The following is a 26,125-nucleotide window of genomic DNA, read 5'->3' as shown; positions in this document are numbered from 1 at the left end:
AGGATTATTATAATTTTTGTTTCAAAATCTTGCTGTATCTTAATTTTTGTTATTATCTCTAAGTTGTTGTTATCCTCTGTTGCTATTGTGGAATCTGGTTACAGTGCTCCAGCTTTCTCACACAGGGACCCTTCTGGAAGATTGAAAGCGTGTAGCTTATAAGGCAAGAATCCTGGAGGGGTGGAGTGTGGGGAAGTTGGGGTTCCTATGGCCAGAATCCTCACTGAACTTAAACCAACTGATGATGTAACTGGCCTGTTGCTAGGCTACTGCTTCCACACCTTGAGGCAATAAGCTATTACTGCGCTATATAGAGAGCTGGCCGGGTGCTCTGGGCGGAGGCAGAGACGCTAATGCTCGACCTACTGCTGGGAGAACAAGCCAGGTAATAAACCCTTTCACCCCAAAGAACATTTGCTGTCTATTTCTTTGGTCATATTGAATCCATAGCAAACTTGCCCTGAGCTGAAACCCATTGGCAAGACAGTAGCAAAGCTCATGGCATTAAAGTTATTATAACGTATCAGTAATAAGAATGACGGTCTGTTACAGTGGTTTCCACAATGAAGTGCACACACCATGAGGATACACAGGGTGATGAACTGGTGTGGGGACAAAAACCTTATATTTATTTTTTATTTTTTCCTTTAAAACAATTCCAGCCTTTGCATATGCTTTGTAATGTACATTATGTTGTATTTCAGAAACACAGGTTTAGTTATAGGTGGTAAGTTATAAAAGTTTTAAGAATTCTTGTTTATAAAAAAGAATTCTACTGATAGGAATGAAAAATTTACAAACTTTGGAAACCACTTTCCTGGCCAGCTAGCCAGCTAGTTTCAGTGTCTGTGAGTGTGCACGCGCGCAGGCAGACAGACATCAGAGAAAGTACCTTAAGCAGAGACTGTTTCTGACTTTCCCGCTTCTTCTCTTCCTCTTTTTTGGCTACAACAGATGCCATACGCCTTTCTTCTTCCTAAAAGAAAAAAAATTTTTTAAGTATTATTAAGTATTTAACCTTTTTATGCAAAATATCATTGGTTCTGCAAGTCTGGATTTCTTTGCGAGAGGCATACTACTTGCTAATAGAAAATATGCCCTCAAAGAACTAAAGTTAATATGTTCCTTTTTATTTTCTCCTTCTTTCCTAATTCTAACAAGACTGTGAATTCTTAACTCCTAACTCTTGATGTGAGATGATCCCACCTAACACAAGAAAGAAATAAAGGGAGGCAGTTTGTATTATTTTTGTTCGTATACTGTGTACTGTAGTTCCACACAGAGAGACTTAACAAACTTTCTACCATGAAGATAAAAAGGATAAAAGTTATACTTCTTCTAGGAACAACAAATGCTGGTGAGGATGTGGAGAAAGGGGAACCCTCCTACATTGCTGGTGGGAATGTCAATTAGTTCAACCATTGTGGAAAGCAGTATGGAGGTTCCTCAAAAAACTCAAAACAGAAATACCATTTGACCCAGGAATTCCACTCCTAGGAATTCACCCTAAGAGTGCAGGGTCTCAGTTTCAAAAGGACATATGCACCCCTATGTTTATCACAGCACTATTTACAATAGCCAGGAAATGGAAGCAACCTAAGTGTCCATCAGTAGATGAATGGATAAGGAAGATGTGGCACATAATACACAATGGAGTATTATTCAGCCATAAGAAGAAAACAAATCCTACCATTTGCAACAACATGGATGGAGCTAGAGGGTATTATGCTCAGTTAAATAAGCCAGGCGGAAAGACAAGTACCAAATGATTTCACTCATCTGTGGAGTATAAGAACAAAGCAAAAACTGAAGGAACAAAACAGCAGCAGACTCACAGAACCCAAGAATGGAGTAACAGTTGCCAAAGGGAAAGGGACTGGGGAGGGTACGTGGGAAGGGAGGGAGAAGGGTTGAATAAGGGGCATTAGGATTAGCACACATAACATGCGGGGGGCACAGGGAAGGCAGTATATCACAGAGAAGACAAGTAGTGATTCTATAGCATCTTACTATGCTGATGGACAGTGACTGTAACCGGGTATGTGGTGAGGACTTGATAATGGGGGAAACCTAGTAACCACAATGTTGCTCATGTGATTGTATATTAATGATACCAAAATTTAAAAAAATTATTACTTATAACAATTTTTATTTGGTCTATGGTTAGAAATCAGAGCTTTCTAAGTGATAAAACGAGTGAGGAAGTCTTTTAAAACTCTCCATTGATATTAATAAATTATTCTCCATTAATATCATTATTTTAGTTTGTTTTTATGTTGATTTGGCCCGTCTAATTTCTTAAATTCTAAAAACTATGAAATAATTACAAAATGAGTTCAGAAAATTTTTTTAAATCAGTCGTAATCCCAACATGCTAACTTAAATCTTACCATTTCAATATTCACTATGAGCAAATTTTTAAAAGTTGCAATCTCTATACACAATCTGGATCATATTTTTCCTTCAGAGTGTCAAATTTTAATAGAGCAATTTATGTAATTATGGCCATGAAACATTCAACTTTTATTATTGAAAGATATGTAGGCATTGAAAATGTCATAATTTAAGAAAACAATTTCCCAGAAGACAAACTTGAAAATATCTTCAGAGACAGACAACTATAAAAATTAATTTAGCAGATTAGAGGGGGAAAAATTATAAAGACTGAAATTAAAAATTCAGTGGAGGAGGGTTGAAGAGTAGATTCTGTACAGCCAAAGAGAGAATCAGTCATACTGGAAATTAAGTTAGAGGAAATTTTCCTATATGCTTTCAGAGCACCTTATACTTCCACATAAGAGTACTTCACCTGTTTCACTTTTAATAATCTCTGGTGCTCTTTCCTCTCTCCTGTACCAAATAGGTGCATGAAGATATGAACCATATCAGCTCCCAGCACAGAATAGATAATAAATATATATTTAAAGAATTAATTATTCAATATACATCTTTATATAATCTGTTCAATAATTTCCCAACATAGGAACTGTTATATCAAATAACAGACATATTACTAGGGCTTTTGATATGTTTGCAAATTGCCCTCCATAAATGTAGTCCTAATTGACACTCATAACAGAAGTTGACATTTCATTTAAAACATGATAGTCATAAGAGCTGTTCACCAAATATTCCTGTGTCTTCCCACATCCAGCCCATATTGTGAGGTAGCACTTTCTGCTCCCTTGAAGTTAGGTACATGATCATATGACTTGCTTTGGCCAAAGTCATGTGAACAAAGGTGATACGTGTTTACTTCTGGTTGGAAGCCAAAGATACGGTAGGATCTGGACGTTCTCCTTCTCGGCTCTGGTACAGAACCTGCAAAGCTCTAGATGGTGGTACTTTGGAGGCTTTGGTCCTAGAATAAGGACATCACAGAGCAGAGCTCCTGGAAACATACTATGGGCAGGCGGACAGTCTGAGCATGAAGTGAACTTTGCTGCTTTAATCCTTTGAGGTTAGAGAAGCTATTCCTGCAACATAATGTAGCCTATCCTAACCAGTATGTACATTAGAATTAAGGAGGGGAAAGAGGCCATGCAAATGTGTTCCAGAGGGTGAGCCATTATAAAATGCTTCTGTAAACAAAGAGAAGACATAAACTAAAGAAGGATATAAAAAATGCACTAGGAGAAACTATCAGATTTAAAAAGACAATGAGAAATGCATACACTGGAAGACTCTAATTTTAGAAATGAAGAAGTGAATACTCTGAGAAGTTTATACAAGGTCACACAGCTAGTGACAACGCTAGGATCAAGACCAGAAGCCATGTGTTGTGAGAAATGGAATTTGCAGTGTTTTAAAATAAGGAGGTATTTAAATGTAGTTTACTGATTTTAGAGAGAGGAAAAAAAGTGAGGTTAAAAATCAGTAGTAATCTGCTGTATGATTTAGTTGATTTAAAAAAATGAAAATGTGATTTTTGGTGAATTTAAAGCATTTTTACAATATTGAAACAGCTATTATTAATGTTTAAAGGCCTAATAGAGGTAATGGAGGAATATATTAAATAAATTCAGAATCTTGATTCTAGCTTCACATCATAGCTGGATTAATAATTATATTATACTCTTTCAATCAGTAAACACTGATTTGGTACCTATTAAATATAATCTATTTCAGAACAAACTTTAACAGAGTGAAATAATTCACGTTCAATTGTTGACTCATCCATAAAGTGTGAAATAGAAACAGATTGGTTATTCAAAGAGCCAATTTCAAACAGCACTGGAAACTGTATGGATCACGTACTACACATACTTAAGAGATGATTTCACTAGATTTTCAAAAAGAATTTGAGCTTCTATTAAAGGCAGTAGAACTTTAAAAGGAAAGCTAAACACAGAAGGATATATGTTAAATCAATTCAAATATTGAGTTTTTTAAGGAATATATACATCTGATGACTATAGTTTAGCCCAAATAATTATAGAGTAACTAAATACAGAAATAAAAATAAACTTCTAATTGCAAAGATAAGCTATAAATATGTTGGTAAGAAGGAAAAACTGTAAAATTCTGGCATCTTCATGATAATAGGTCAATTTCTGGGATAAAAGCCATATCCTTTATGCAGGAAAAGAAAGGCATCTGAGACCAAAAAAACTCTAATTCTTTTTCCTTCAGTTTGTCATGAAGACCAAATATAAAAATGATTTCAAATTAATTAAGAAGTGTAGTGATTTAATAGGTGTTTTATAACTCAGATTACACTCTGTAGGAGATTATTAAGATTCTAAAACAATGCATATATTATATGAGAGAACATTTTGTTCCAAAATAAATAATAGAAGTCCTAATATAGCCAGCAATTTATTATGTGGAATTAAAAATAATAAATGGCAATGTGGAGTTTTAACCATATACGTTGGAATAGTTATAAAAGACATTGTTTTCCCTGACTACATCAAATATTAAAACAGTCTTTATAATCTAAAGAGATTTTGTCTAAAAGAGATGGTCCACATTTTTAATACAAAAAATCTTTTCCACAGAGAAAACTGACACTGACTTTTCCAGGTCAGAGTTAATGTCAGAGTGAAGATAAGAAGCCATGTTACCTGACTTCTACTGATTCAGAGATATTAGCTGTTAAATATTAGGGGGTGGGAAATAAAGCCAGAACAGGCTAGGTATGCTACCATAACAACTTCAAAAGTTACACTGGCTTACAATAAGAAAAGTTTGTTTCTTGATCATGCAAAGAACACTGTTACTACAGTAGCTAAGTATTCCTGGATTCTGTGATCTGATGGCATCTTCAATTCAATATATGTTTTCACAATTAACCACCACGTGGGAGAAAACCATGGAAAAACCACACATTAGCTTTTAAATGCATCTGCCTGAAAATTGTATACAATAGTTCATTTACATTTCAGTGGCCAAAGCAAGCCCCTAACTTCAAAGGAAGGGAAATATTAATTTTCCACCTGTCAGAAAAAGGAGACCACACTGGGGAGCGTTATTAATAGCTACTACAGCGGGAAACTCACTTCTGTCTCAGGTAGGCTATTCCACTTTTTGGACAGCAAACTGTAAACAAGCTCATATTAAGTAACTAGATATGGTTACAGTAGAACTTTAGAAATTGTACAATTGTGTCCATTTCAGAATTGGGAAAATAATGTCTGCATTCACAAAGTACTGCCTTAGAAAAAGAGAAGAAAATTCTGCCTCCAAGAATTTTCTATACAATGGTCCATGTTCTAGACTCTGAAAATGTGTCTATTCTCTCCTTTTTTTGACAGTTGTGAAAATATCTGAAGACCACTATAATATCTTCCTTATGTCTTTTTTGTCAATGAATTGTGCCAGGTTTTCTGGAAATGCTCCTGTTTGTTGTCACCTTTCTAAAACTATTAGTTGAGGTGTAATCTGACCATTGAAGAAAAAAATGGGGACTATTGCACCCATTTTTCTGAATGTTCTTTTTGTACAAATGGGTATTGTTTTAGGTGATATTAACTTCTAACAATCACATCTCATAATTATCTCAATTTGAACTTATCAATTCCAATGCAAGCCTTTTTCATACATGTTGTGAAGTCTCATCTCCCATAACCCTCCCATTTGTGCTGAGAATTTTTTGTTTGTTGGTATGGAGTAAAGTCCAGGATTTTTCATTTTTGTGTCTGTATCTTGATATATTATGCTTATTTTTTGAGACTAGAGGTAAGCAAACTTTTCTTGTAAATAGCCAGATAGTAAATGTTTTAAGCTTAGTGAGCCATGTAAGATAATTATCACATATTCTCCTTCTTCATTTTTTTTTTACAATGCTTTAAAAAAGGGAAAAACCATTCTTAGCTTGAGAGCTGTACAAAAACAGGCTGCAGGATGGAACTGCACCACTCTGTAGTTTGCTAAACTTTGTTCTAGATTATTGAGCTGCTTTTGGATTCTGATTTGATCAACCAACATATCAGGATCTCTAACTCTTCCAGTTTCTGTCATTCACATATTTTATCAGACTAACATAAATATTCTCATCTAGTCATTAACAAAAATGTTGAATAGAATGAATGGGCCCAAGGTGAAAACCTCATGGAATGACAGCGTAAACTCTGCAGGCTGGCATTAATCCATTCCTTCCTGTTCTTGTGTACAAGTAGGTGTACTTGATCATAAATCCTCTTAACCATGTTTTCATACAACTTACTCAAATTGATATCATGAAAGACTTTTTCAAATGCTTTCTTAATACCCAAGCATTATCTATAGCTTCTGGGAGAGGATCTATTTAAAATATCTAACATAGAAAACTAATTTTGTCTAGGATGAATTGTTTTTAGTGAATTAATGCTGCCTCCTAGTGATCAATTCCATCTTGTAATAATCTAATTTAGATTTCTTTCATAATCACATCAAGTTTATTGTCACAAGTTGTGAAATTCACATGCTTTCCTTCTGTGATAAAAGATCAGTTCATCTTACCTCTCAGCTACCCTACCGCTCTACACTGCTTCTCACATGTAATTGTTACAGGTCTAGTAATTTATTCACTACATTTTTATTCAATACTCTAGATCAAGGATTGGCAGATCCAGCCCACAGGCCACATTCAGCCTGCCACCTGTTTTGTAAATACAGTTTTATTGGCACGGAGATATGCCCATTCATTTATGTATTGCCCGTACTCCACTACAATGAAAGGGTTAAGTAGTTTTCCACAGAGACTGTATAGCTCCAAAGCCTAAATATTTACTGTCAGGTAAATTTGGCCAGTCTCTGCTCTAGATGGTCTGGATTCAAACTATTTATTCACTATCCTAGGCTTCATTTTATCTTGTTAATACTTATTTCTACTCTTTATAGACTAAAAGCCATCTTAACAGAGATAACAAAAGCAAAATAGGAACTGAAGCCACCAACTCATATTACCTCTTGGCATCATATTACTCTTCCTGTTCCTCTGTACAGACCCCCAGAAGCTCTTACTCTGACTAACTTCCCTGATTCTCATCTCATCACCCATCCTATCCTCCCCAATTCATCCTCTGGGTTGCTACCCAGATAGGCCATCTTTTTTTATAGGGCAACTCAATTTAATCACCTTACAGTGTTCAAGGACTTCCTATTATGTCCAAGACAAAAATCTAAACTCTTCATTATGACATAAAACATCCTTCAAGAGCTAGCCGTTAATCTTGTTAGATACCCCTTTCTCCTGCCATTCTCCCCCGTGGACACTCAGTGCCCAGCCATGTGCTGAACTGAATATCAGTTCCTGTGTTCTCTCACAGCCCTCCGCATTTCACATGCCTTCTCTCTCTCTGGAACACCCCACAAATACACCCTCCTTCTTCTTCAAGTCTCAAATATTTTCTCCTTTGGAAATTTTCCTATTCCTCTGTAGTTATAGCGGTGCTCCTCAATATCATTGTGCTGTGTGTGTGTGTGTGTGTGTGTGTGTGTGTGCATGCATGTGTTTGTGCATACACATATATCTTATCAATCTATCTTATCTGACTAGCTTGTCATTTTGCGTTATAATCTGGCTACATGCCTGCCTCTCACTAGACTGTAAGTGACTTGAAGGCATGAATTTTGATTTTTATCGTTTCATCTCTAGTGTCTAATAAAGACCCTAGAACAGAAACTTTTCAGCTCAAGGTGCCTAGAGTGTCTCAGGAATTTTTTTCATGGTGTCTCTAAGTCAAAAGAAATGTATTATATCTCCAGTTATTAAGTAATGAGTAGATAATTTAGTAGGTATTCATGTTCTAGCAACTTAGCAGCCATTTGGAAAAATAATGATACATGTAAATTGAAATAAAAAATACATTTAAAAATAAATACAATTACTACAAATGAAATGTGTGTACCTGTAGGGCATTAGACTGGAACGTTGGAATTAGACTGGTCACTGCCACCCTCATTTCCTATTCCATCCTGACTTTAGCATGGTATACAACCACCAGTGAAAGCTCAGCTTTGTAAAGATATGATGACATGGAGAGAAACATAGGGTGATTTGATGTTGAAATGGTAAAGACCCCCAGATGCTAATTTTCTCAGTGTCTCAGATATAAAATATCACTGGGTTTCCTTTGAAAATTATAAATATTCCACAGTGGCCCTGTGAGATCACTGAAGCATCCTTGGCATACAGTTTGGGAACCACAGTCCTAGTGCATAGAAGCTCATTAAATATTTGTGTAATCTACCCCAGCTAGAATGTTCATATGGCAAATTACATAAAAATCAAATCAAGATATCATTTTTAAAGCATCAAAACAGGTGTAGATAATATATATATAATTGGACATGACTGTTCCAATACAACTTTACTTAGAAAAACATGTGACCAAATTACTGGCCATTGCTTGCCAACCTTGTTAATAGAAAGTCTTTAAAAAAGTTATTGTTTCCACAATAAAGTTACTAAAAAGTTATAAACAAAAAGTGAGACTAAATACTATGAGTCCATACTGATTCTAAGTTGAAACCTTTATGAGCAATGGGATTACATAAAGAGAGTAACTTCACATGAAGAAGCCTGGCAGACACTCTTAATAAATGTGAACAGCATTAATAAAGGGCAAATATAAATTACACAACACTTGAACGGATGCAATGAAAAGAATGCAAAATCATTTCTGTGATATTTATGCCAAAAATCTATAACTAAAAATTAATCATTAGGAAACATAAAAAAGCCTGAGCTGAAGGCTACTCTACAAAATAAATGACCTGTAATCTTCATAAATGTCAAAATCATTAAAGTCAAGGGAAGACTGAAGAACTGTTCCTGCAAAATGGTGACAATAGAGACATGACAACAAAATCCATCTACACGCAATGTGTAATTCCAAACTGGATCACTCTGCTATATAGAACATTAATGATATAAATGGGAAATTTTGATTATGGTGTGAGAATTAGAATGGTAATTATTCAATGTTCACTTCCTGATTTTGTTGTCATATGGTGTTTATACTGGAGAATGACTTTGTGTACAGGAAATACACATTAAAGTGCTCAGGATTGTTGGGGAATCAAGTTAGCAGCTTACTCTCAAATGGCTCAAGGAAAAATATTGTATATGCTAAAATTTTTCTATAACTTTGAGATTTTTTCCTCTAAAAAACCATTTTAACTTTCTAAATTAAACAGGAGAGGAGCAGATGTGCAAGGATTGCTGCTCTCTGTTTAGCAGAACAGCTGGCTCTACTCCTATCCCTCAAGTGATATTCCCTCAATTCCTTCCAGGCAAACACACCCTATGAGATACTGTGGATCAAGTGAAGGTTCCTATGGCCAGGATTCCCACCTGGCCCTGGTTGGCTAGCTCATTACACACATGTGGGCAATACATCATTACTGACTCTATATAAAGAGCCTTGCCCAGTGCTTTGGGTGACATGGTGGCATGGCTGCAAAGCTGCAGGAGAGCAGAGCAGAGGACGGAGTGGTGGCAGCACCAAGGACAGAGACTGGGACAGCTGTGTGGGTAGGGAGGCCCAGAGGACATAATTGCTGAAAACTTCCCCAATCTGGGGAAGGAGATAGTCTCTCAGACCATGGAGGTACAAAGACCTCTCAACACAAGGGACCCAAGGAAGATAACATCAAGATATATAATAATTAAAATGGCAAAGATCAAAGATAAGAACAGACTATTAAAAGTAGCCAGAGGGAGAAAAAAGATCACATACAAAGAAAAATCAATCAGGCTATCATCAGACTTATCAGCAAAAACATTATAGGCCAGAAGAGAGTGGCATGATATATTTAATGCAATGAAGTACAATTGCCTCAAACCAAGAATACTCTATCTGACAAGAATATCATTTAAATTTGAAGGAGGGATTAAACAATTTCCAGATAAGCAAAAGCTTAGAGAATTTACCTCCCACAAACTGCCTCTACAATGTATTTTGGAGGGACTTTTATAGATGGAGTGTTCCTAAGGCTAACTGGCTGTCACCAGAGGAAAGAAAACCACAGTAAAGAAAGTAGAACAGGTAATTACTAAGCAGATGCAAAATGCAAAATCAAATCAGCTATCCACAAAGTCAATCAAGGGACAAAGAGCACAGAATATGATACCTAATATATAAAGAATAGAGGAGGAATAAAAAGAAGGGAAAAAAAAGAACCTTTAGATTATGTTTGTAAGAACATACTAAGTGAGTTAAGTTAGAGTCTTAGATAGTAAGGAACTTACCCTTTAACCTGTGGAAACCATGAATCTAAAGCCTGCAATGGCACTAAGTACATACCTGTCGATAATCACCCTAAATGTAAATGGTCTGAATGCACCAATCAAAAGACATAGAGTCACTGAATGGATAAAAAAACAAGACCGGTCTATATGCTGCCTACAACAGACTCACTTCAAACCCAAAGACATACATACACTAAAAGTGAAGGGATGGAAAAAGATATTTCATGCAACTAATAGGGAGAAAGAAGCAGGAGGTGCAATACTTGTATCAGATAAAATAGACATCAAGACAAAGTAACAAGAGACAAAGAACAACATTACATAATGATAAAGGGGACAGTCCAACAAGAAGATGCAACCATTATAAATATCTATGCATCCAAGACAGGAGCACCTACATATGAGAAAAAATACTAACAGAATTAAAGGGGGAAATAGAATGCAATGCATGCATTTTAGGAGACTTCAATACACCACTCACTCCAAAGAACAGATCAAACAGACAGAAAATACGTAAGGAGAAGGAGGCACTGAACAACACATTGGAACAAATGTACATAACAGTCATCTACAGAACACTCCACACAAAGGAAGCAGGAAACACATTCTTCTTAAGTGAACATGGCACATTTTCAAGATCATACAGTAAGCCACAAAGAGAGCCTCAGTAAGTTCAAAAAGATTGAAATTGTAACAACCAGCTTCTCAGACCACAAAGGTGTGAAACTAGAAATACATCACGCAAAGAAAACAAAAAAGCCCACAAACACATGGAGGCTTAACAACATGCTCCTAAATAATCAATTGATTAATGACCAAATAAATACAGAGATCAAACAATATATAGAGACAAATGACAACAATAATTCAACACCATGAAAATCTGTGGAACACAGTGAAGGCCGTGCTAAGAGGGAAGTATATTGCAATACAGGCCTACCTCAGGGAAGAAGAACAATCCCATATGAACAATCTAAATTCACAATTAATGGAACTAGAAAAAGAAGAACAAATGACGCCCAAAGTCAGTAGAAGGAGGGACATAATAAAGATTAGACCAGAAATAAAAAAAAATTGAGAAGAATAAAACAATAGAAAGAATCAATGAAAGCAAGAGCTGATTCTTCAAGAAAATAAACAAAATAGATAACCCCCTAGCCAGACTTATCAAGAAAAAGAGAGTCTACACACATAAACAGAATCACAATGAGAAAGGAAAAATCACTGTGGATACCACAGAAATACAAAGAATTATTAGAGAATACTATGAAAAATTATATGGGAACAAGTCAGATAACCTAGAAGATATGGACAACTTTCTAGAAGAGTAAAACCTTCCAACACTTACCCAGGAAGAAACAGAAAATCGGAGAAGACTGATTACCAGCAATGAAATTGAGTTGGTAATCAAAAAACTACCTAAGAACAAAATCCCTGGACCAGATGGCTTCACCGCTGAATTTTATCAAACACTGAGTGAAGACCTAATATCCATTCTCCTTAAAGTTTTCCAAAAAGTAGAAGAAGAGGGAATACTTCCAAACTCATTCTATGAGGCTAGCATCACTCTAATACCAAAATCAGGCAAAGGCACTACAAAAAAAGAAAATTAAAGACCAATATCCCTGATGAACATAGATGCAAAAATACTCAACAAAATGTTAGCAAACTGAATTCAAAAACACATCAAAAAGATTATTCATTATGATCTAGTAAGATTTCTTCCAGGGATGCAAGGATTGTAGAATATTTGAAAACCCATCAACATCATCTACACCATCAACAAAAAGGAGAAAAACCACATGATCATCTCCATAGATGTACAAAGAGCATTTGACAAAATTCAACATCCATTCATGATAAAAACTCTCAACAAAATGGGTATAGAGGGCAAGTACCTCAACATAATAAACGCCATAAATGACAAACCCACAGCCAACATCATACTTAACAGCAAGAACCTGAAAAGTTTTCCTTTAAGATCAGGAACAAGACAAGGAACTCCCCACACTTTTATTCAACATAGTACTGGAGGTCCTAGCAACAGCAATCAGACAACACAAAGAAATAAAAGGCATCCAGATTGGTAAGGAAGAAGTCAAACTGTCACTGTTTGCAGATGGCATGATATTGTACATAAAAAACCCTAAAGAATCCACTCCAAAACTACTATGTCTAATATCTGAATTCAGCAAAGTTGCCAGATACAAAAGTAACATACAGAAATCAGTTGTATTCCTATACACTAACAATGAACTATCAGAAAAAGAAATCAGGAAAACAATTCCATTCACAATTGCATCAAAAAGAATAAAATACCTAGTAATAAACCTAATTAAGGAAGTGAAAGACCTATACTCTGAAAACTACAAGACATTCATGAAAGAAATTAAAGAAGATATGAATAAATGGAAATACATTCCATGCTCATGGACAGGAAGAATCATGGACAGGAAGAATTAATATAGTCAAAATGGCCATCCTGCCTAAAGCAATTTGCATATTCAATGCAATCCCTATCAAAATACCAAAAGCATTCTTAAACGAACTAGAAAAAATAGTTATAAAATTCATATGGAACCCCAAAAGGCCCCAAATACCCACTACAATCTTGAGAAGGAAGAATAAAGCTGGGGGCATTATGCTCCCTGACTTCAAGCTCTACTGCACAACGACAGTAATCAAGACAATTTGGTACTGGCACAAGAACAGAACCATAGACCAATGGAACAGACTAGAGAGCCCAGATATACACCCACACATGTATGGCCAATTAATATATGATAAAGGAGCCATGGACATACAATGAGGAAATGACAGCCTCTTCAACAACTGGTGTTGGAAAACTGGACAGCTACATGCAAGAGAATGAAACTGGATCATTGTCTAACTCCATGCACAAATATAAACTTGAAATGGATCAAAGACCTGAATGTAAACTATGAAACCATAAAACTCTTAGAAGACAACATATGCAAAAATCTCTTGAATAGAAACATGAGCAAATTTTTCCTGAATGCATCTCCTTGGGCAAGGGAAACAAAAGCAAAAATGAACAAGTGGGACTATATCAAGCTAAAAAGCTTCTGTACAGCAAAGGACAGCATAAGCAGAACAAAAAGGCATCCTGCAGTATGGGAGAATATATTCGTGAATGACAGATCTGACAAGAGGTTATCATCCAAAATATGTAAAGGACTCACACACCTTAACAACCAAAAAGCAAATAACCTTATAAAAAAATGGGTGGAGGATATGAACAGACAATTCTTCATAGAGGAAATTCAGATGGCCAATAGGCATGTGAAAATGCTTCACATCCCCAGACTCACAGACTCCAAGAAGGGACTAGCAGTTACCAAAGGGGAGGAGTGGGGGAGGGTGGGTGGGGAGGGAGGGAGAAGGGAATTGAGGGGTATTATGATTAGTACACATGGTATGGAGGGGATCATGGGAAAGACAGTGTAGCACATAGAAGACAAGTAGTGACTGTGGCATCTTACTACACTGATGTACAGTGACTTCAATGGGGTATGGGGGTGACTCGATAATATGGGTGAATGTAGTAACCACGTTGTTTTTAATGTGAAACCTTCATAAGAGTGTATATCAATGATACCTTAATAAAAAAACAGACATGGAGATATGGTACATGTAGTAAACAGTGTTGACAGTATAGATCTGAACAAACTGAGAGGACAAAGAACCATATTCCCAAGTTGAAACAAAGAGATAGGCAGAACCTTAGAATATCCCTAGTATTCATGAATTCATCAACACTATAAACTATCTGGTAGCAACCTTAGATGTCCATAATATTGCTGAGATAGAAATTAAAACTATCCACATTGTGAAACTTGTGTACAGGCAATGAGTTACTTGGCAATTGAACAGACCTAGCTCATTACTCAAAATTCACATCAAAATGAGCAGAGTATAGAAATAACAGGTGGAATTTTAGGATTTTTTTCTAGGTCAGAGATTATTTAACTGATATCTTTAACAGGTAATTCCTTTTTTTTAAATTTTTATTGAAGGGTAGTTGACACACAGTATTACATTACATTAGTTTCAGGTGTACAACACAGTGATTCAACGATTATATACATGATAATTCTAGGTACCAGCTATCACCATACCAAGTTGTTACAATATTTTGACTATATTCCTTATGCTATACATTACATCCCGGTTACTTATTTATTTTACAATTGGAAGTGTGTTTATATATATTTTGTGAGGGCATCTCTCATATTTATTGATCAAATAGTTGTTAACAAAAATAAAATTCTGTATAGGGGGGTCAATACTCGATGCACAATCATTAATCCACCCCAAGCCTAATTTTCGTCAGTCTCCAATCTTCTGTTGCATAACGAACAAGTTCTTACATGGAGAACAAATTCTTACATAGTGAATAAGTTACATTGTGAACAGTACAAGGGCAGTCATCACAGAAGCTTTCGGTTTTGTTCATGCATAATGAACTATAAACAGTCAGTTCAAATATGAATATTCATTTGATTTTTAAACTTGATTTATATGTGGATACGACATTTCTCTCTTTATTATTATTATTTTTAATAAAATGCTGAAGTGGTAGGTAGATACGAGATAAAGGTAGAAAACAGAGTTTAGTGTTGTAAGAGAACAAATGTAGATGGTCAGGTGTGTGCCTGTAGACTATGTGTTAATCCGAGCTAGACAAGGGCAATAAACAACCATGTATGCAGAAGATTTCTCTCAGAACATGAGGGGGGAGGTTCTAAGCCTCACCTCTGCTGATCCCCATTTTCTCACCTGATGGCCCCCTGCGACTGTGCCTGTCTTAGGTTGCTCCTCCCTTGAGGAATCTTACCCGTCTCTGGCTAACCAGTCATCTTCCGGGGCCATACAGGGAAATGTTAGGTTGGTAAGTGAGAGAGAAGCCTTATTGTTTGAAAAGGTTAGCTTTTTACTTCTTTGCATATTTAGGCCCTGTGGCTTCTATGCCCAGCATTTGTCTTGAGGTGTCTTTACCACTTGGAAGAATTATGATACTCGGTAAATTCAACATGTGGCACGAGTTCTATTTAAAGGTTGTGATTAGGTAGGAAGAAGAAAAGCTATAGAAGTAGCAGGCAGAAGAAAACCTGGGAAGATTGATTATTTCTTTGACATATCTTCTTGTAGAGTAACTTCAGCATGGATAGGTTTTAAACTACTAATTAAATTGTGCGCACACATTAACATAATAGGAATATAGTTACATAACCAAAGCATACCTGTAATTACCAGCCATCTCCAGTGAAACCAAGAAAACCAGTTAGGCACCTTAGGCATTTGTGAAAACTTATCTATGATATGGTGGATATTGTCCAACTGAACTTGAACAGTCTGAGAGAATTCAGATAAATTAGAACAACCCATTCCTGGGGACTGTTCACATCCCATATGTTCTTTTAACAGTAAATAGTCTGTGGTTGTAAGATTTTGGAGTGCTACAATTTGCACTTCTCCTAATTCTTGGTTGAGTTCCAACAGTATAGATCCAGTCAAATTTGTTGTTTTACTGTATGCACAGGCCAGCTTAGATATCTCCTTCATCATTCCCATGGCAAGTCCAGCAACTGGTGGGATGAGTGCATCTACACCTGTGGCAGTGCGTGGATCTTTGTTGGGGTTTTTTTCTTTTTTGCTGATCATCTTCTGTCATGAGTCTTCCCGAGAGTGCTGATGTTGGAAGTTCTTTTTCATATCGTATCTTAGTTCATTTTTGGGGTAACCAAATTAGGCTTTGATCCTCTGTATAAACACAAACAGACCCTTTGCCTACACTTTTATAAGCCCTTTATATCATTGTGTAGAACTCATTGGAGGTTACCACACAGGAACTGCTTTTTTTTTTTATCATTAATCTACACTTACATGATGAATACTTTGTTTACTAGGCTCTCCCCTATACCAGGTCCCCCCTATATACTCCTTTACAGTCACTGTCCATCAGCGTAGCAAAATGTTGTAGAATCACTACTTGTCTTCTCTGTGTTGTACAGCCCTCCCCTTTCTCCCACCCCCTCATGCATGCTAATCTCAATACCCCTCTTTTTCTACCCCCCCTTATCCCTCCCTACCCACCCATCCTCCCCAGTCCCTTTCCCTTTGGTACCTGTTAGTCCATTCTTGGGTTCTGTGATTCTGCTGCTGTTTTGTTCATTCAGTTTTCCTTTGTTCTTATATTCCACAGATGAGTGAAATCATTTGGTATTTCTCTTTTTCTGCTTGGCTTGTTTTACTGAGAATAATACCCTCCAGCTCCATCCATGTTGCTGCAAATGGTAGGATTTGCCCTTTTCTTATGGCTGAGTAGTATTCCATTGTGTATATGTACCACATCTTCTTTATCCATTCATCTATTGATGGACATTTAGGTTGCTTCCAATTCTTGGCTATTGTAAATAGTGCTGCGATAAACATAGGGGTACATTGGTCTTTCTCATACTTGATTGCTGCATTCTTAGGGTAAATTCCTAGGAGTGCAATACCTGGGTCAAATGGTATGTCTGTTTTGAGCATTTTGATGTACCTCCATACTGCTTTCCACAATGGTTGAACCAACTTACATTCCCACCAGCAGTGTAGGAGGGTTCCCCTTTCTCCACAGCCTCGCCAACATTTGTTGTTGTTTGTCTTTTGGATGGCAGCCATCCTTACTGGTGTGAGGTGATACCTCATTGTAGTTTTAATTTGCATTTCTCTGATAATTAGCGATGTGGAGCATCTTTTCATGTGTCTGTTGGCCATCTGTATTTCTTTTTTGGAGAACCGTCTGTTCAGTTCCTTTGCCCATTTTTTAATTGGGTTATTTGTTTTTTGTTTGTTGAGGCGTGTGAGCTCTTTATATATTCTGGACATCAAGCCTTTATCGGATGTGTCATTTTCAAAGATATTCTCCCATACTGTACGGTTCCTTTTTGTTCTATTGATGGTGTCTTTTGCTGTACAGAAGCTTTTCAGCTTAATATAGTCCCACTTGTTCATTTTTGCTCTTGTTTTCCTTGCCCGGGGAGATATGTTCAAGAAGAGGTCACTCATGTTTATGTCTAAGAGGTTTGTGCCTGTGTTTTCTTCCAAGAGTTTAATGGTTTCGTGACTTACATTGAGGTCTTTGATCCATTTTGAGTTTACTTTTGTATATGGGGTTAGACAATGGTCCAGTTTCATTCTCCTACATGTAGCTGTCCAGTTTTGCCAGCACCACCTGTTGAAGAGACTGTCATTTCGCCATTGTATGTCCACGGCTCCTTTATCAAATATTAATTGGCCATATATGTCTGGGTTAATGTCTGGATTGTCTAGTCTGTTCCATTGGTCTGTGGCTCTGCTCTTGTGCCAGTACCAAATTGTCTTGATTACTATGGCTTTATAATAGAGCTTGAAGTTGGGGAGTGAGATCCCCCCTACTTTATTCTTCTTTCTCAGGATTGCTTTGGCTATTCGGGGTCTTTGGTGTTTCCATATGAATTTTTGAATTATTTGTTCCAGTTCATTGAAGAATGTTGCTGGTAGTTTCATAGGGATTGCATCAAATCTGTATATTGCTTTGGGCAGGATGGCCATTTTGACGATATTAATTCTTCCTAGCCACGAGCATGGGATGCATTTCCATCTGTTAGTGTCCCCTTTAATTTCTTTTAAGAGTGACTTGTAGTTTTCAGAGTATAAGTCTTTCACTACTTTGGTTAGGTTTATTCCTAGGTATTTTATTTTTTTTGATGCAATTGTGAATGGAGTTGTTTTCCTGATTTCTCTTTCTGTTGGTTCATTGTTGGTGTATAGGAAAGGCACAGATTTCTGTGTGTTGATTTTGTATCCTGCAACTTTGCTGTATTCCGATATCAGTTCTAGTAGTTCTGGGGTGGAGTCTTTAGGGTTTTTAATGAACAGTATCATGTCATCTGCAAAGAGTGACAGTTTAACTTCTTCTTTGCCAATCTGGATTCCTTGTATTTCTTTGTTTTGTCTGATTGCCGTGGCTAGGACCTCCAGTACTATGTTAAATAACAGTGGGGAGAGTGGGCATCCCTGTCTAGTTCCTGATCTCAGCGGAAATGCTTTCAGCTTCTCGCTGTTCAATATAATGTTGGCTGTGGGTTTTTCATAGATGCCTTTATTATGTTGAGGTACTTGCCCTCTATTCCCATTTTGCTGAGAGTTTTTATCATGAATGGATGTTGAACTTTGTCAAATGCTTTTTCAGCATCTATGGAGATGATCATGTGGTTTTTGTCTTTCTTTTTGTTGATGTGGTGGATGATATTGATGGACTTTCGAATGTTGTGCCATCCTTGCATCCCTGGGATGAATCCCACTTGGTCATGGTGTATGATCGTTTTGATGTATTTTTGAATTCGGTTTGCTAAAATTTTGTTGAGTATTTTTGCGTCTATGTTCATCAGGGATATTGGTCTGTAGTTTTCTTTTTTGGTGGTGTCTTTGCCTGGTTTTGGTATTAGGGTGATGTTAGCTTCATAGAATGAGTTTGGGAGTATCCCCTCCTCTTCTATTTCTTGGAAAACTTTAAGAAGAATGGGTATTATGTCTTCCCTGTATGTCTGATAAAATTCCGAGGTAAATCCATCTGGCCGGGGGGTTTTGTTCTTTCGTAGTTTTTTGATTACCGCTTCAATTTCGTTGCTGGTAATTGGTCTGTTTAGATTTTCTGTTTCTTTTTGGGTCAGTCTTGGAAGGTTGTATTTTTCTAGGAAGTTGTCCATTTCTCCTAGGTTTCCCAGCTTGTTAGCATATAGGTTTTCATAGTAGTCTCCAATAATTCTTTGTATTTCTGTGGGGTCCGTCGTGATTTTTCCTTTCTCGTTTCTGATACTGTTGATTTGTGTTGACTCTCTTTTCCTCTTAATAAGTCTGGCTAGAGGCTAATCTATTTTGTTCATTTTCTCGAAGAACCAGCTCTTGGTTTCATTGATTTTTGCTATTGTTTTATTCTTCTCAATTTTATTTATTTTTTCTCTGATCTTTATTATGTCCCTCCTTCTGCTGACCTTAGGCCTCATTTGTTCTTCTTTTTCCAATTTCGATAGTTGTGACACTAGACCGTTCATTTGGGCTTGTTCTTCCTTTTTTCAGTATGCTTGGACTGCTATATACTTTCCTCTTAAGACTGCTTTTGCTGTGTCCCACAGAAGTTGGGGCTTAGTGTTGTTGTTGTCATTTGTTTCCATATATTGCTGGATCTCCATTTTGATTTGGTCATTGATCCATTGATTATTTAGGAGCGTGTTGTTTAGCCTCCATGTGTTTGTGAGCCTTTTTGCTTTCTTTGAACAGTTTATTTCTAGTTTAATGCCTTTGTGGTCTGAAAAGTTGGTTGGTAGGGTTTCAATCTTTTGGAATTTACTGAGGCTCTTTTTGTGTCCTAGTATGTGGTCTATTCTGGAGAATATTCCATGTGCACTTGAGAAGAATGTGTATCCTGTTGCTTTTGGATGTAGAGTTCTGTAGATGTCTATTAGGTCCATCTGTTCTAGTGTGTTGTTCAGTGCCTCTGTGTCCTTACTTATTTTCTGTCTGGTGGATCTGTCCTTTGGAGTGAGTGGTGTGCTGAAGTCTCCTAGAATGAATGCATTGCATTCTATTTACTCCTTTAGTTCTGTTAATATTTGTTTCAGGTATGTTGGTGCTCCTGTATTGGGTGCATATATATTTATAATGGTTATATCCTCTTGATGGACTGAGCCCTTTATCATTATGTAATGTCCTTCTTTGTCTTTTGTTACTTTCTTTATTTTGAAGTCTGTTTTGTCTGATACCAGAATTGCAACACCTGCTTTCTTCTCTCTGTTGTTTGCTTGAAATATCTTTTTCCATCCCTTGACTTTAAGTCTGTGCGTGTCTTTGGGTTTGAGGTGAGTCTCTTGTAAGCAGCATATGGATGGATCTTGCTTTTTTATCCATTCTATTACTCTGTGTCTTTTGATTGGTGCACTCAGTCCATTTACATTTAGGGTGATTTTTGAAAGGTATGAATTTATTGCCATTGCAGGCTTTAAGTTTGTGGTTACCAAAGGTTTAGGGTTAGCTTCTTTACTGTCTTACTGTCTAACTTAACTCGCTTGTTGAGCTATTATAAACACAGTCTGATGATTCTTTATTTCTCTCCCTTCTTATTCCTCCTCCTCCCTTCTTCATATGTTGGGTGTTTTGTTCTGTGCTCTTTTTAGGAGTGCTCCCATCTAGAGCCGTCCCTGTAGGATGCCCTGTAGAGGTGGTTTGTGGGAGGCAAATTCCCTCAACTTTTGCTTGTCTGGGAATTGTTTAATCCCTCCTTTATATTTAAATGATATTCGTGCTGGATACAGTAGTCTTGATTCGAGGCCCTTCTGTTTCATTGCATTAAGTATATCATGCCATTCTCTTCTGGCCTGTAGGGTTTCTGTTGAGAAGTCTGATGATAGCCTGATGGGTTTTCCTTTGTAGGTAACCTTTTTTTTTCTCTCTGGCTGCCTTTAATACTTTGTCCTTGTCTTTGATCTTTGCCATTTTAATTATTATGTGTCTTGGTGTTGCCCTCCTTGGATCCCTTGTCATGGGAGTTCTGTGTACCTCTGTGGTCTGAGAGGCCATTTCTTCCCCTAGTTTGGGGAAGTTTTCAGCAATTATTTCTTCAAAGACATTTTCTATCCCCTTTTCTCTCTCTACTTCTTCTGGTATACCTATAATTCGTATATTGTTCCTTTTCGTTTGGTAATTCAGCTCTCTTAAAATTCTTTCATTCCTGGAGATCCTTTTATCTGTCTCTGCATCAGCTTCTCTTCGTTGCTGTTCTCTGTTTTCTAGTCCATTAATGGTCTCTTGCATCTCGTCCATTCTGTTTTGAAGTCCTTCCAGAGCTTGTTTTATTTCTGAATTCTCCTTCCTTAGTTCTTGCATATTTCTCTGCAAGTCCATCAGCATGGTTATGACTTTTGTTTTGAATTCTTTTTCAGGAAGACTGGCTAAATCTATCTCCCCAGATTCCTTCTCAGGGGAAGATGTAGCAGATGCCGAAGCTGTCTGGGTTAGTCTTGTCTGGATCATATTTTTTTGCCTTTTCATGTTGACAGGTGCTATTGACTGTCAGCTGGGAGGGCCAAAATTTTCACTTGCTACTGGCCTTTCTTTACTGGGACAACTGCGACCCCTAGTGGCTTGTGCTGGGTAATTGCGTGTAGAGTGGGTCTTTGTGTCTTGCCCGGCCGGAAGGGAGGAATTTCCCTTTCTGTGGGCGGAATTTGTCTCAGGCTGCTTCTCTGCTTTCGCAGCGCCTGGAGGGGTGATGGACGGGGGGCTGTTTGGCTGTTTGCCTCCGTGAGGGGTCTCAGAGCTGTTGCCCAGGGGGTTAGTGCACCCGGTTTTCCCTGTAATTTCCAGCTGCTGTACTGTGACCTGGGTTGTTTCCGTCAAGCTGTTAAGTCCCTGTCCCTTTAAGACTTTCAAAAAGCCCCCGCTTTTCTTTGTCACAGGGGCATCAACTTCGGCACCCGCTCAGAGGTCTTACTCCCTGTTCCCCCAGTATCCAGGGCCCCCTGGGCATGTACTGTGTCTGCGCTCTGGCCCGGATGGCTGGGGCTGGGTGTTCGGCAGCCCTGGGCTCCGTCTCCCTCCCGCTCTGCCTATTCTTCTCCTGCCTGGAGCTGGGGGAGGGGCGCTCGGCTCCCGCCGGGCCGGGGCTTGTATCTTACCCCCTTCGCGAGGCGCTGGCTTCTCGCTGGTGTAGCTGCAGTCTGGCCACTGTCCTGCGTCTTCTGGTCTCTCTTTTAGGGCTAGTTGTGTTTGTTGTATTTTCAAAAGTATATATGTTTTTGGGAGGAGATTCCCACTGTCCTACTCACGCCGCCATGTTGGCTCCTGAACCTTCAACAGGTAATTTCTGAGGTAGTAAAATATTCAAATAATTTGGGGTGCAATGAACCAAATTAAGGCGAGCTTTTTTATTACAGAACTTCTTGGAGCCTATAATATGTTAATGTGCATTGTACACCTCAAAGCAGGGTTATCATATGAAGCATTTCACTAAGAACACGAGCCATATCAAAATATCTAAGTGTAGAAAATATCTAGCATGGAGACAGAATTAATTAAAAAATAAAAAAGATGGCTATTTTGAAAAGTATGGCATCAATCATAAGCAGTTCCATCCGATGCATCCCAGGATGCTCACACTGTTCTGAGGCTTAATATACTTGATATTATGTTGACAATTGCGGGGAAAATGGAAGTTCCTATGGCCAGGATCCTCACCTGACCCTAAACTACTTGATGATGTAACTGCCCAACTGCTAGGCTACTGCTCCCACACCCATAAGCAATAGCTATTATTGACTGAATCACTATATAAAGAGCTCCGCCCAACAGAGAATACCAGGGCTCTGGGCAGAGGCAGAGATGAGGAGGATTACAGACCTGCAGACTGTTGGATACAAATGTGATTCTACTGCTAGACTTATTCCTGGGAGAATAAAGCCAGGTAATAAACCCTTTTACCCCAAGAACGTTCCATTTTCATTCCTTGGTCTCACTGAATCCATAGTGAACTTGCCTGGGGCTGAAACCCGTTGGTAAAACAACAGTCCTATGACATAATATAATAAGGATCCGCACTTGAGGAAAATCAGATATAGAAAGGTTATGTAAATTGCCAAACATTATATGGCTAGAAAATGGGGAAGTCAGGATTCAGAATCAAGCAGTCTGGCTCTAGCACCGATGTTCTTAACTATTACACTATGAAATTTATCAACGAAGTCTTAACCATTCTAAAGTAAATTATTAGCTGGTTGTTAAGAAAGAATGAAAAACAAGCATAATGATTAAACAGGAGGCTAGGAATTTTAAAAGCCCTGTTTAATGAACTTGGGAATAGGGGACGGGTAGTAAAAAAATCTGTAATAATTAAAATTATTAAGTATACAATCCTAGTAATCCAGAGTTCATTAAAATTAAAAAGCATGTCAAGAAAAAACATGCACCCAATCTCCTAACCCATGCAAAAACAAACAGTACGGGAAGCATTTTTTAAAGAGCTCTCACCGTGATTCTCTTCATATCTAGTTGACGCAGCTGCATCATATTCTGAAGGATAGTGTGTTTGTACCATGACTCTTGAGCTATTGGATTGCCATCAAAAGTGACGTCTGAGAGAGAAGTAGAGTCGGCAAGGCAGCAAACACTCTCAAAACTGCAGGAGAGACAGAAACTGGATTACTGTGAGACCTTCAAACAGTGCTTTCACTTGTTTAGTATGCATTGATTTTTACAAGTTTTGGTTTAACAGAAAAATTGAGAAGATAGTGCAGAGTTCCATATACTCCACATGCAGTTCCTCCTATTAACACCTTGTATTGATATAGCATATTTTTTATAATTACTGAAAACTAATATTAATACATTCTTTCTAATTCAAGTTCATATTTCATACAGATTTCCTTAGTTTTTACCTAATTTCCTTTTTCTGTTCTGGGATCCCATCCAGGAAACCACATTACATTTATGTGTCATATCTCCTTAGGCTCCTCTTGGCTGTAACAGTTTATGTGACTTGTCTTGTTTTTGACAACCTTGAGAGTTTGGAGGAATACTAGGTGGTAATTTAATAGGCGGCCCCTCTACTGGGATTTGTGTGAAGGCATACCTAAAGAGTGTAAGGTTCAGCTTCTCCTTGAGTATGTACATAAACTATATGGAATTCTTCCCAGGAGGTTCGTCTTTTCCTCCCATTCATTTATTTATATCAGGTTGGATTCAAGGGTATTTATTTTATACTTTGGGTTATAATCCAATACTAATTTACTTATTTTATCATTCAAATTGTTCCAGTTTTGGCCATTAGGAGCTCTTTAGAAATTGACTTCTATGTCCCTTTGAAATACCCAATCACTGGATTTTTTTGAGTACCCTTCCTTAATTTCTGGCACTATAAGAATCTCTGGACTCATATTACATATTTCCTACCCAAGTTCTAGAATTGGCCATTTCTTCAAGGATCCACGGTTCCTATTATTGGAGAATGATATTAGAAACAAAGATCTGGTGGCTAGGAGTACTTTTTGCTACTGGGGTGTCATTTCTTTTAGGCCCTATGCTAACAGAGCAAGGAAATATATGTGTGTATAGCAACCTGTGTGAATACATATAATATTTTTCTGTGTAACCATCTGTGTCTATAATAGGCTAAACATGAGTTCACACTGATGTTTCCATCTCTAATCTATTATCAAAAGGATCATTCTAGCTTCTTTCCCTTGCTTTTCTATAAATTCCTGTTCCAGCAAGGAAAAATCTGGCACTCATCATCTCTTATCCTTTTACTTAACTGTTGAGTTTGAGAATATATGCATGGAGGTTTCAAAATTTTCAACCTCTACTCCCACGAGAAACAATTTTATTAACTACAGTACAATAATTATATGTAATTCATTTTGTGTTCAGTCTTACAGATTCATTTCCAAAGTTAGGTCAGCACCTTTTGCCCCAACCCTCACTCACCACTTTGGGAAGGTTGTTTCAATAGTTGAAATATAGTTAGATTCTCTTGTCATAATCTTTTCCTGTGATCCTCCAACCTCCTAAATGTTTCTTTGCTTACACTAAAGTTCACTCTTCGTACTATAAAGTCCTATGGGCTTTAATAAATGCATAATGCCATGTATCCACCATTACAGTATCACACAGAATAGTTTCATGGCCCTATGGAATCCCCTTTCAACCCATCCTGAATTTCTCCCTGAATTTCCAGCAACTTTTCACTGTCTCTAGTTTTGCCTTTTCCAGAATGTCACATAGTTGGAATTGTACAGTATGTAGCCTTTTCAGACTGACTTCTTTCACTTTCTATGCATTGAAGTTTCCTCCATATCTTTTTGTGGCTTCACAGCTCACTCGCCTTTTTAGTCCCTGAGTAATATTCCATTGCCTGGAAGTACTGCTGCTTGTTTACCCATTCACCTATAGAAAACACCTTGGTCGCTTCCAATTTTTAGTGATTATGAATAGAGCTGCCATAAATACTCACCTGCAGGTTGATGTGTGAATATAAGTTTTCAACTCAATTGTGTAAATAATTAAGAGCACAACTGCTGGATCATATAGTAAGACTATGTTTAGCTTTGTAAGAAATTGCCAAACTGTCCTCCAACTGTCTGGACCATCTTGTATTACTACCAGTTCTGCATTCTTATCAGCATTTGGTATTGGTCAGGTTTTTTTTAAAGCTATTCCAATAGTTTTATACTGGTGTCTCATTGTTTTAATATACAATTCCCTAGTAACTAAGGATGTTGAGCAGTTTTACATTTGCCTTTCATGTATCTTCTTTGCATTTTTAGCCCGTCTACCCAGTTTCTAATTGGATTCTTTGTTTCCTTATTATTGAGTTTTAAGAGTCTTCTTCTATCATGGATACACCTTTTA

The 26,125-nt window shown here is 37.4% G+C and overlaps 1 protein-coding gene across 13 annotated transcripts in view; it reads right to left on the bottom strand.

The window, feature by feature from the left end:
* Positions 1–26,125, bottom strand: part of LRRC49 (leucine rich repeat containing 49) — a 232,163-nt gene that overhangs the window by 76,200 nt on the left and 129,838 nt on the right. For all 13 annotated transcript variants that reach the window (XR_008992662.1, XM_036907846.2, XM_057488936.1 and 10 more), the window contains 2 exons: positions 23,747–23,894; positions 893–976 (listed from right to left, as the gene is read on the bottom strand). Coding sequence is in view for 12 of the 13 variants with exons in the window: in XM_036907846.2 (XP_036763741.2) it covers positions 893–976; positions 23,747–23,894 (232 nt within the window). In the remaining variant the exon portion in view is untranslated. The remainder of the gene's footprint in view (positions 1–892; positions 977–23,746; positions 23,895–26,125) is intronic.

This window comes from Manis pentadactyla, chromosome 11 (genome assembly GCF_030020395.1).
Source record: "Manis pentadactyla isolate mManPen7 chromosome 11, mManPen7.hap1, whole genome shotgun sequence".
Classification (NCBI taxonomy): domain Eukaryota; kingdom Metazoa; phylum Chordata; class Mammalia; order Pholidota; family Manidae; genus Manis; species Manis pentadactyla.
Note: the sequence above shows the minus strand (reverse complement) of the source record. Positions and strands in the feature narration are given on the sequence as shown.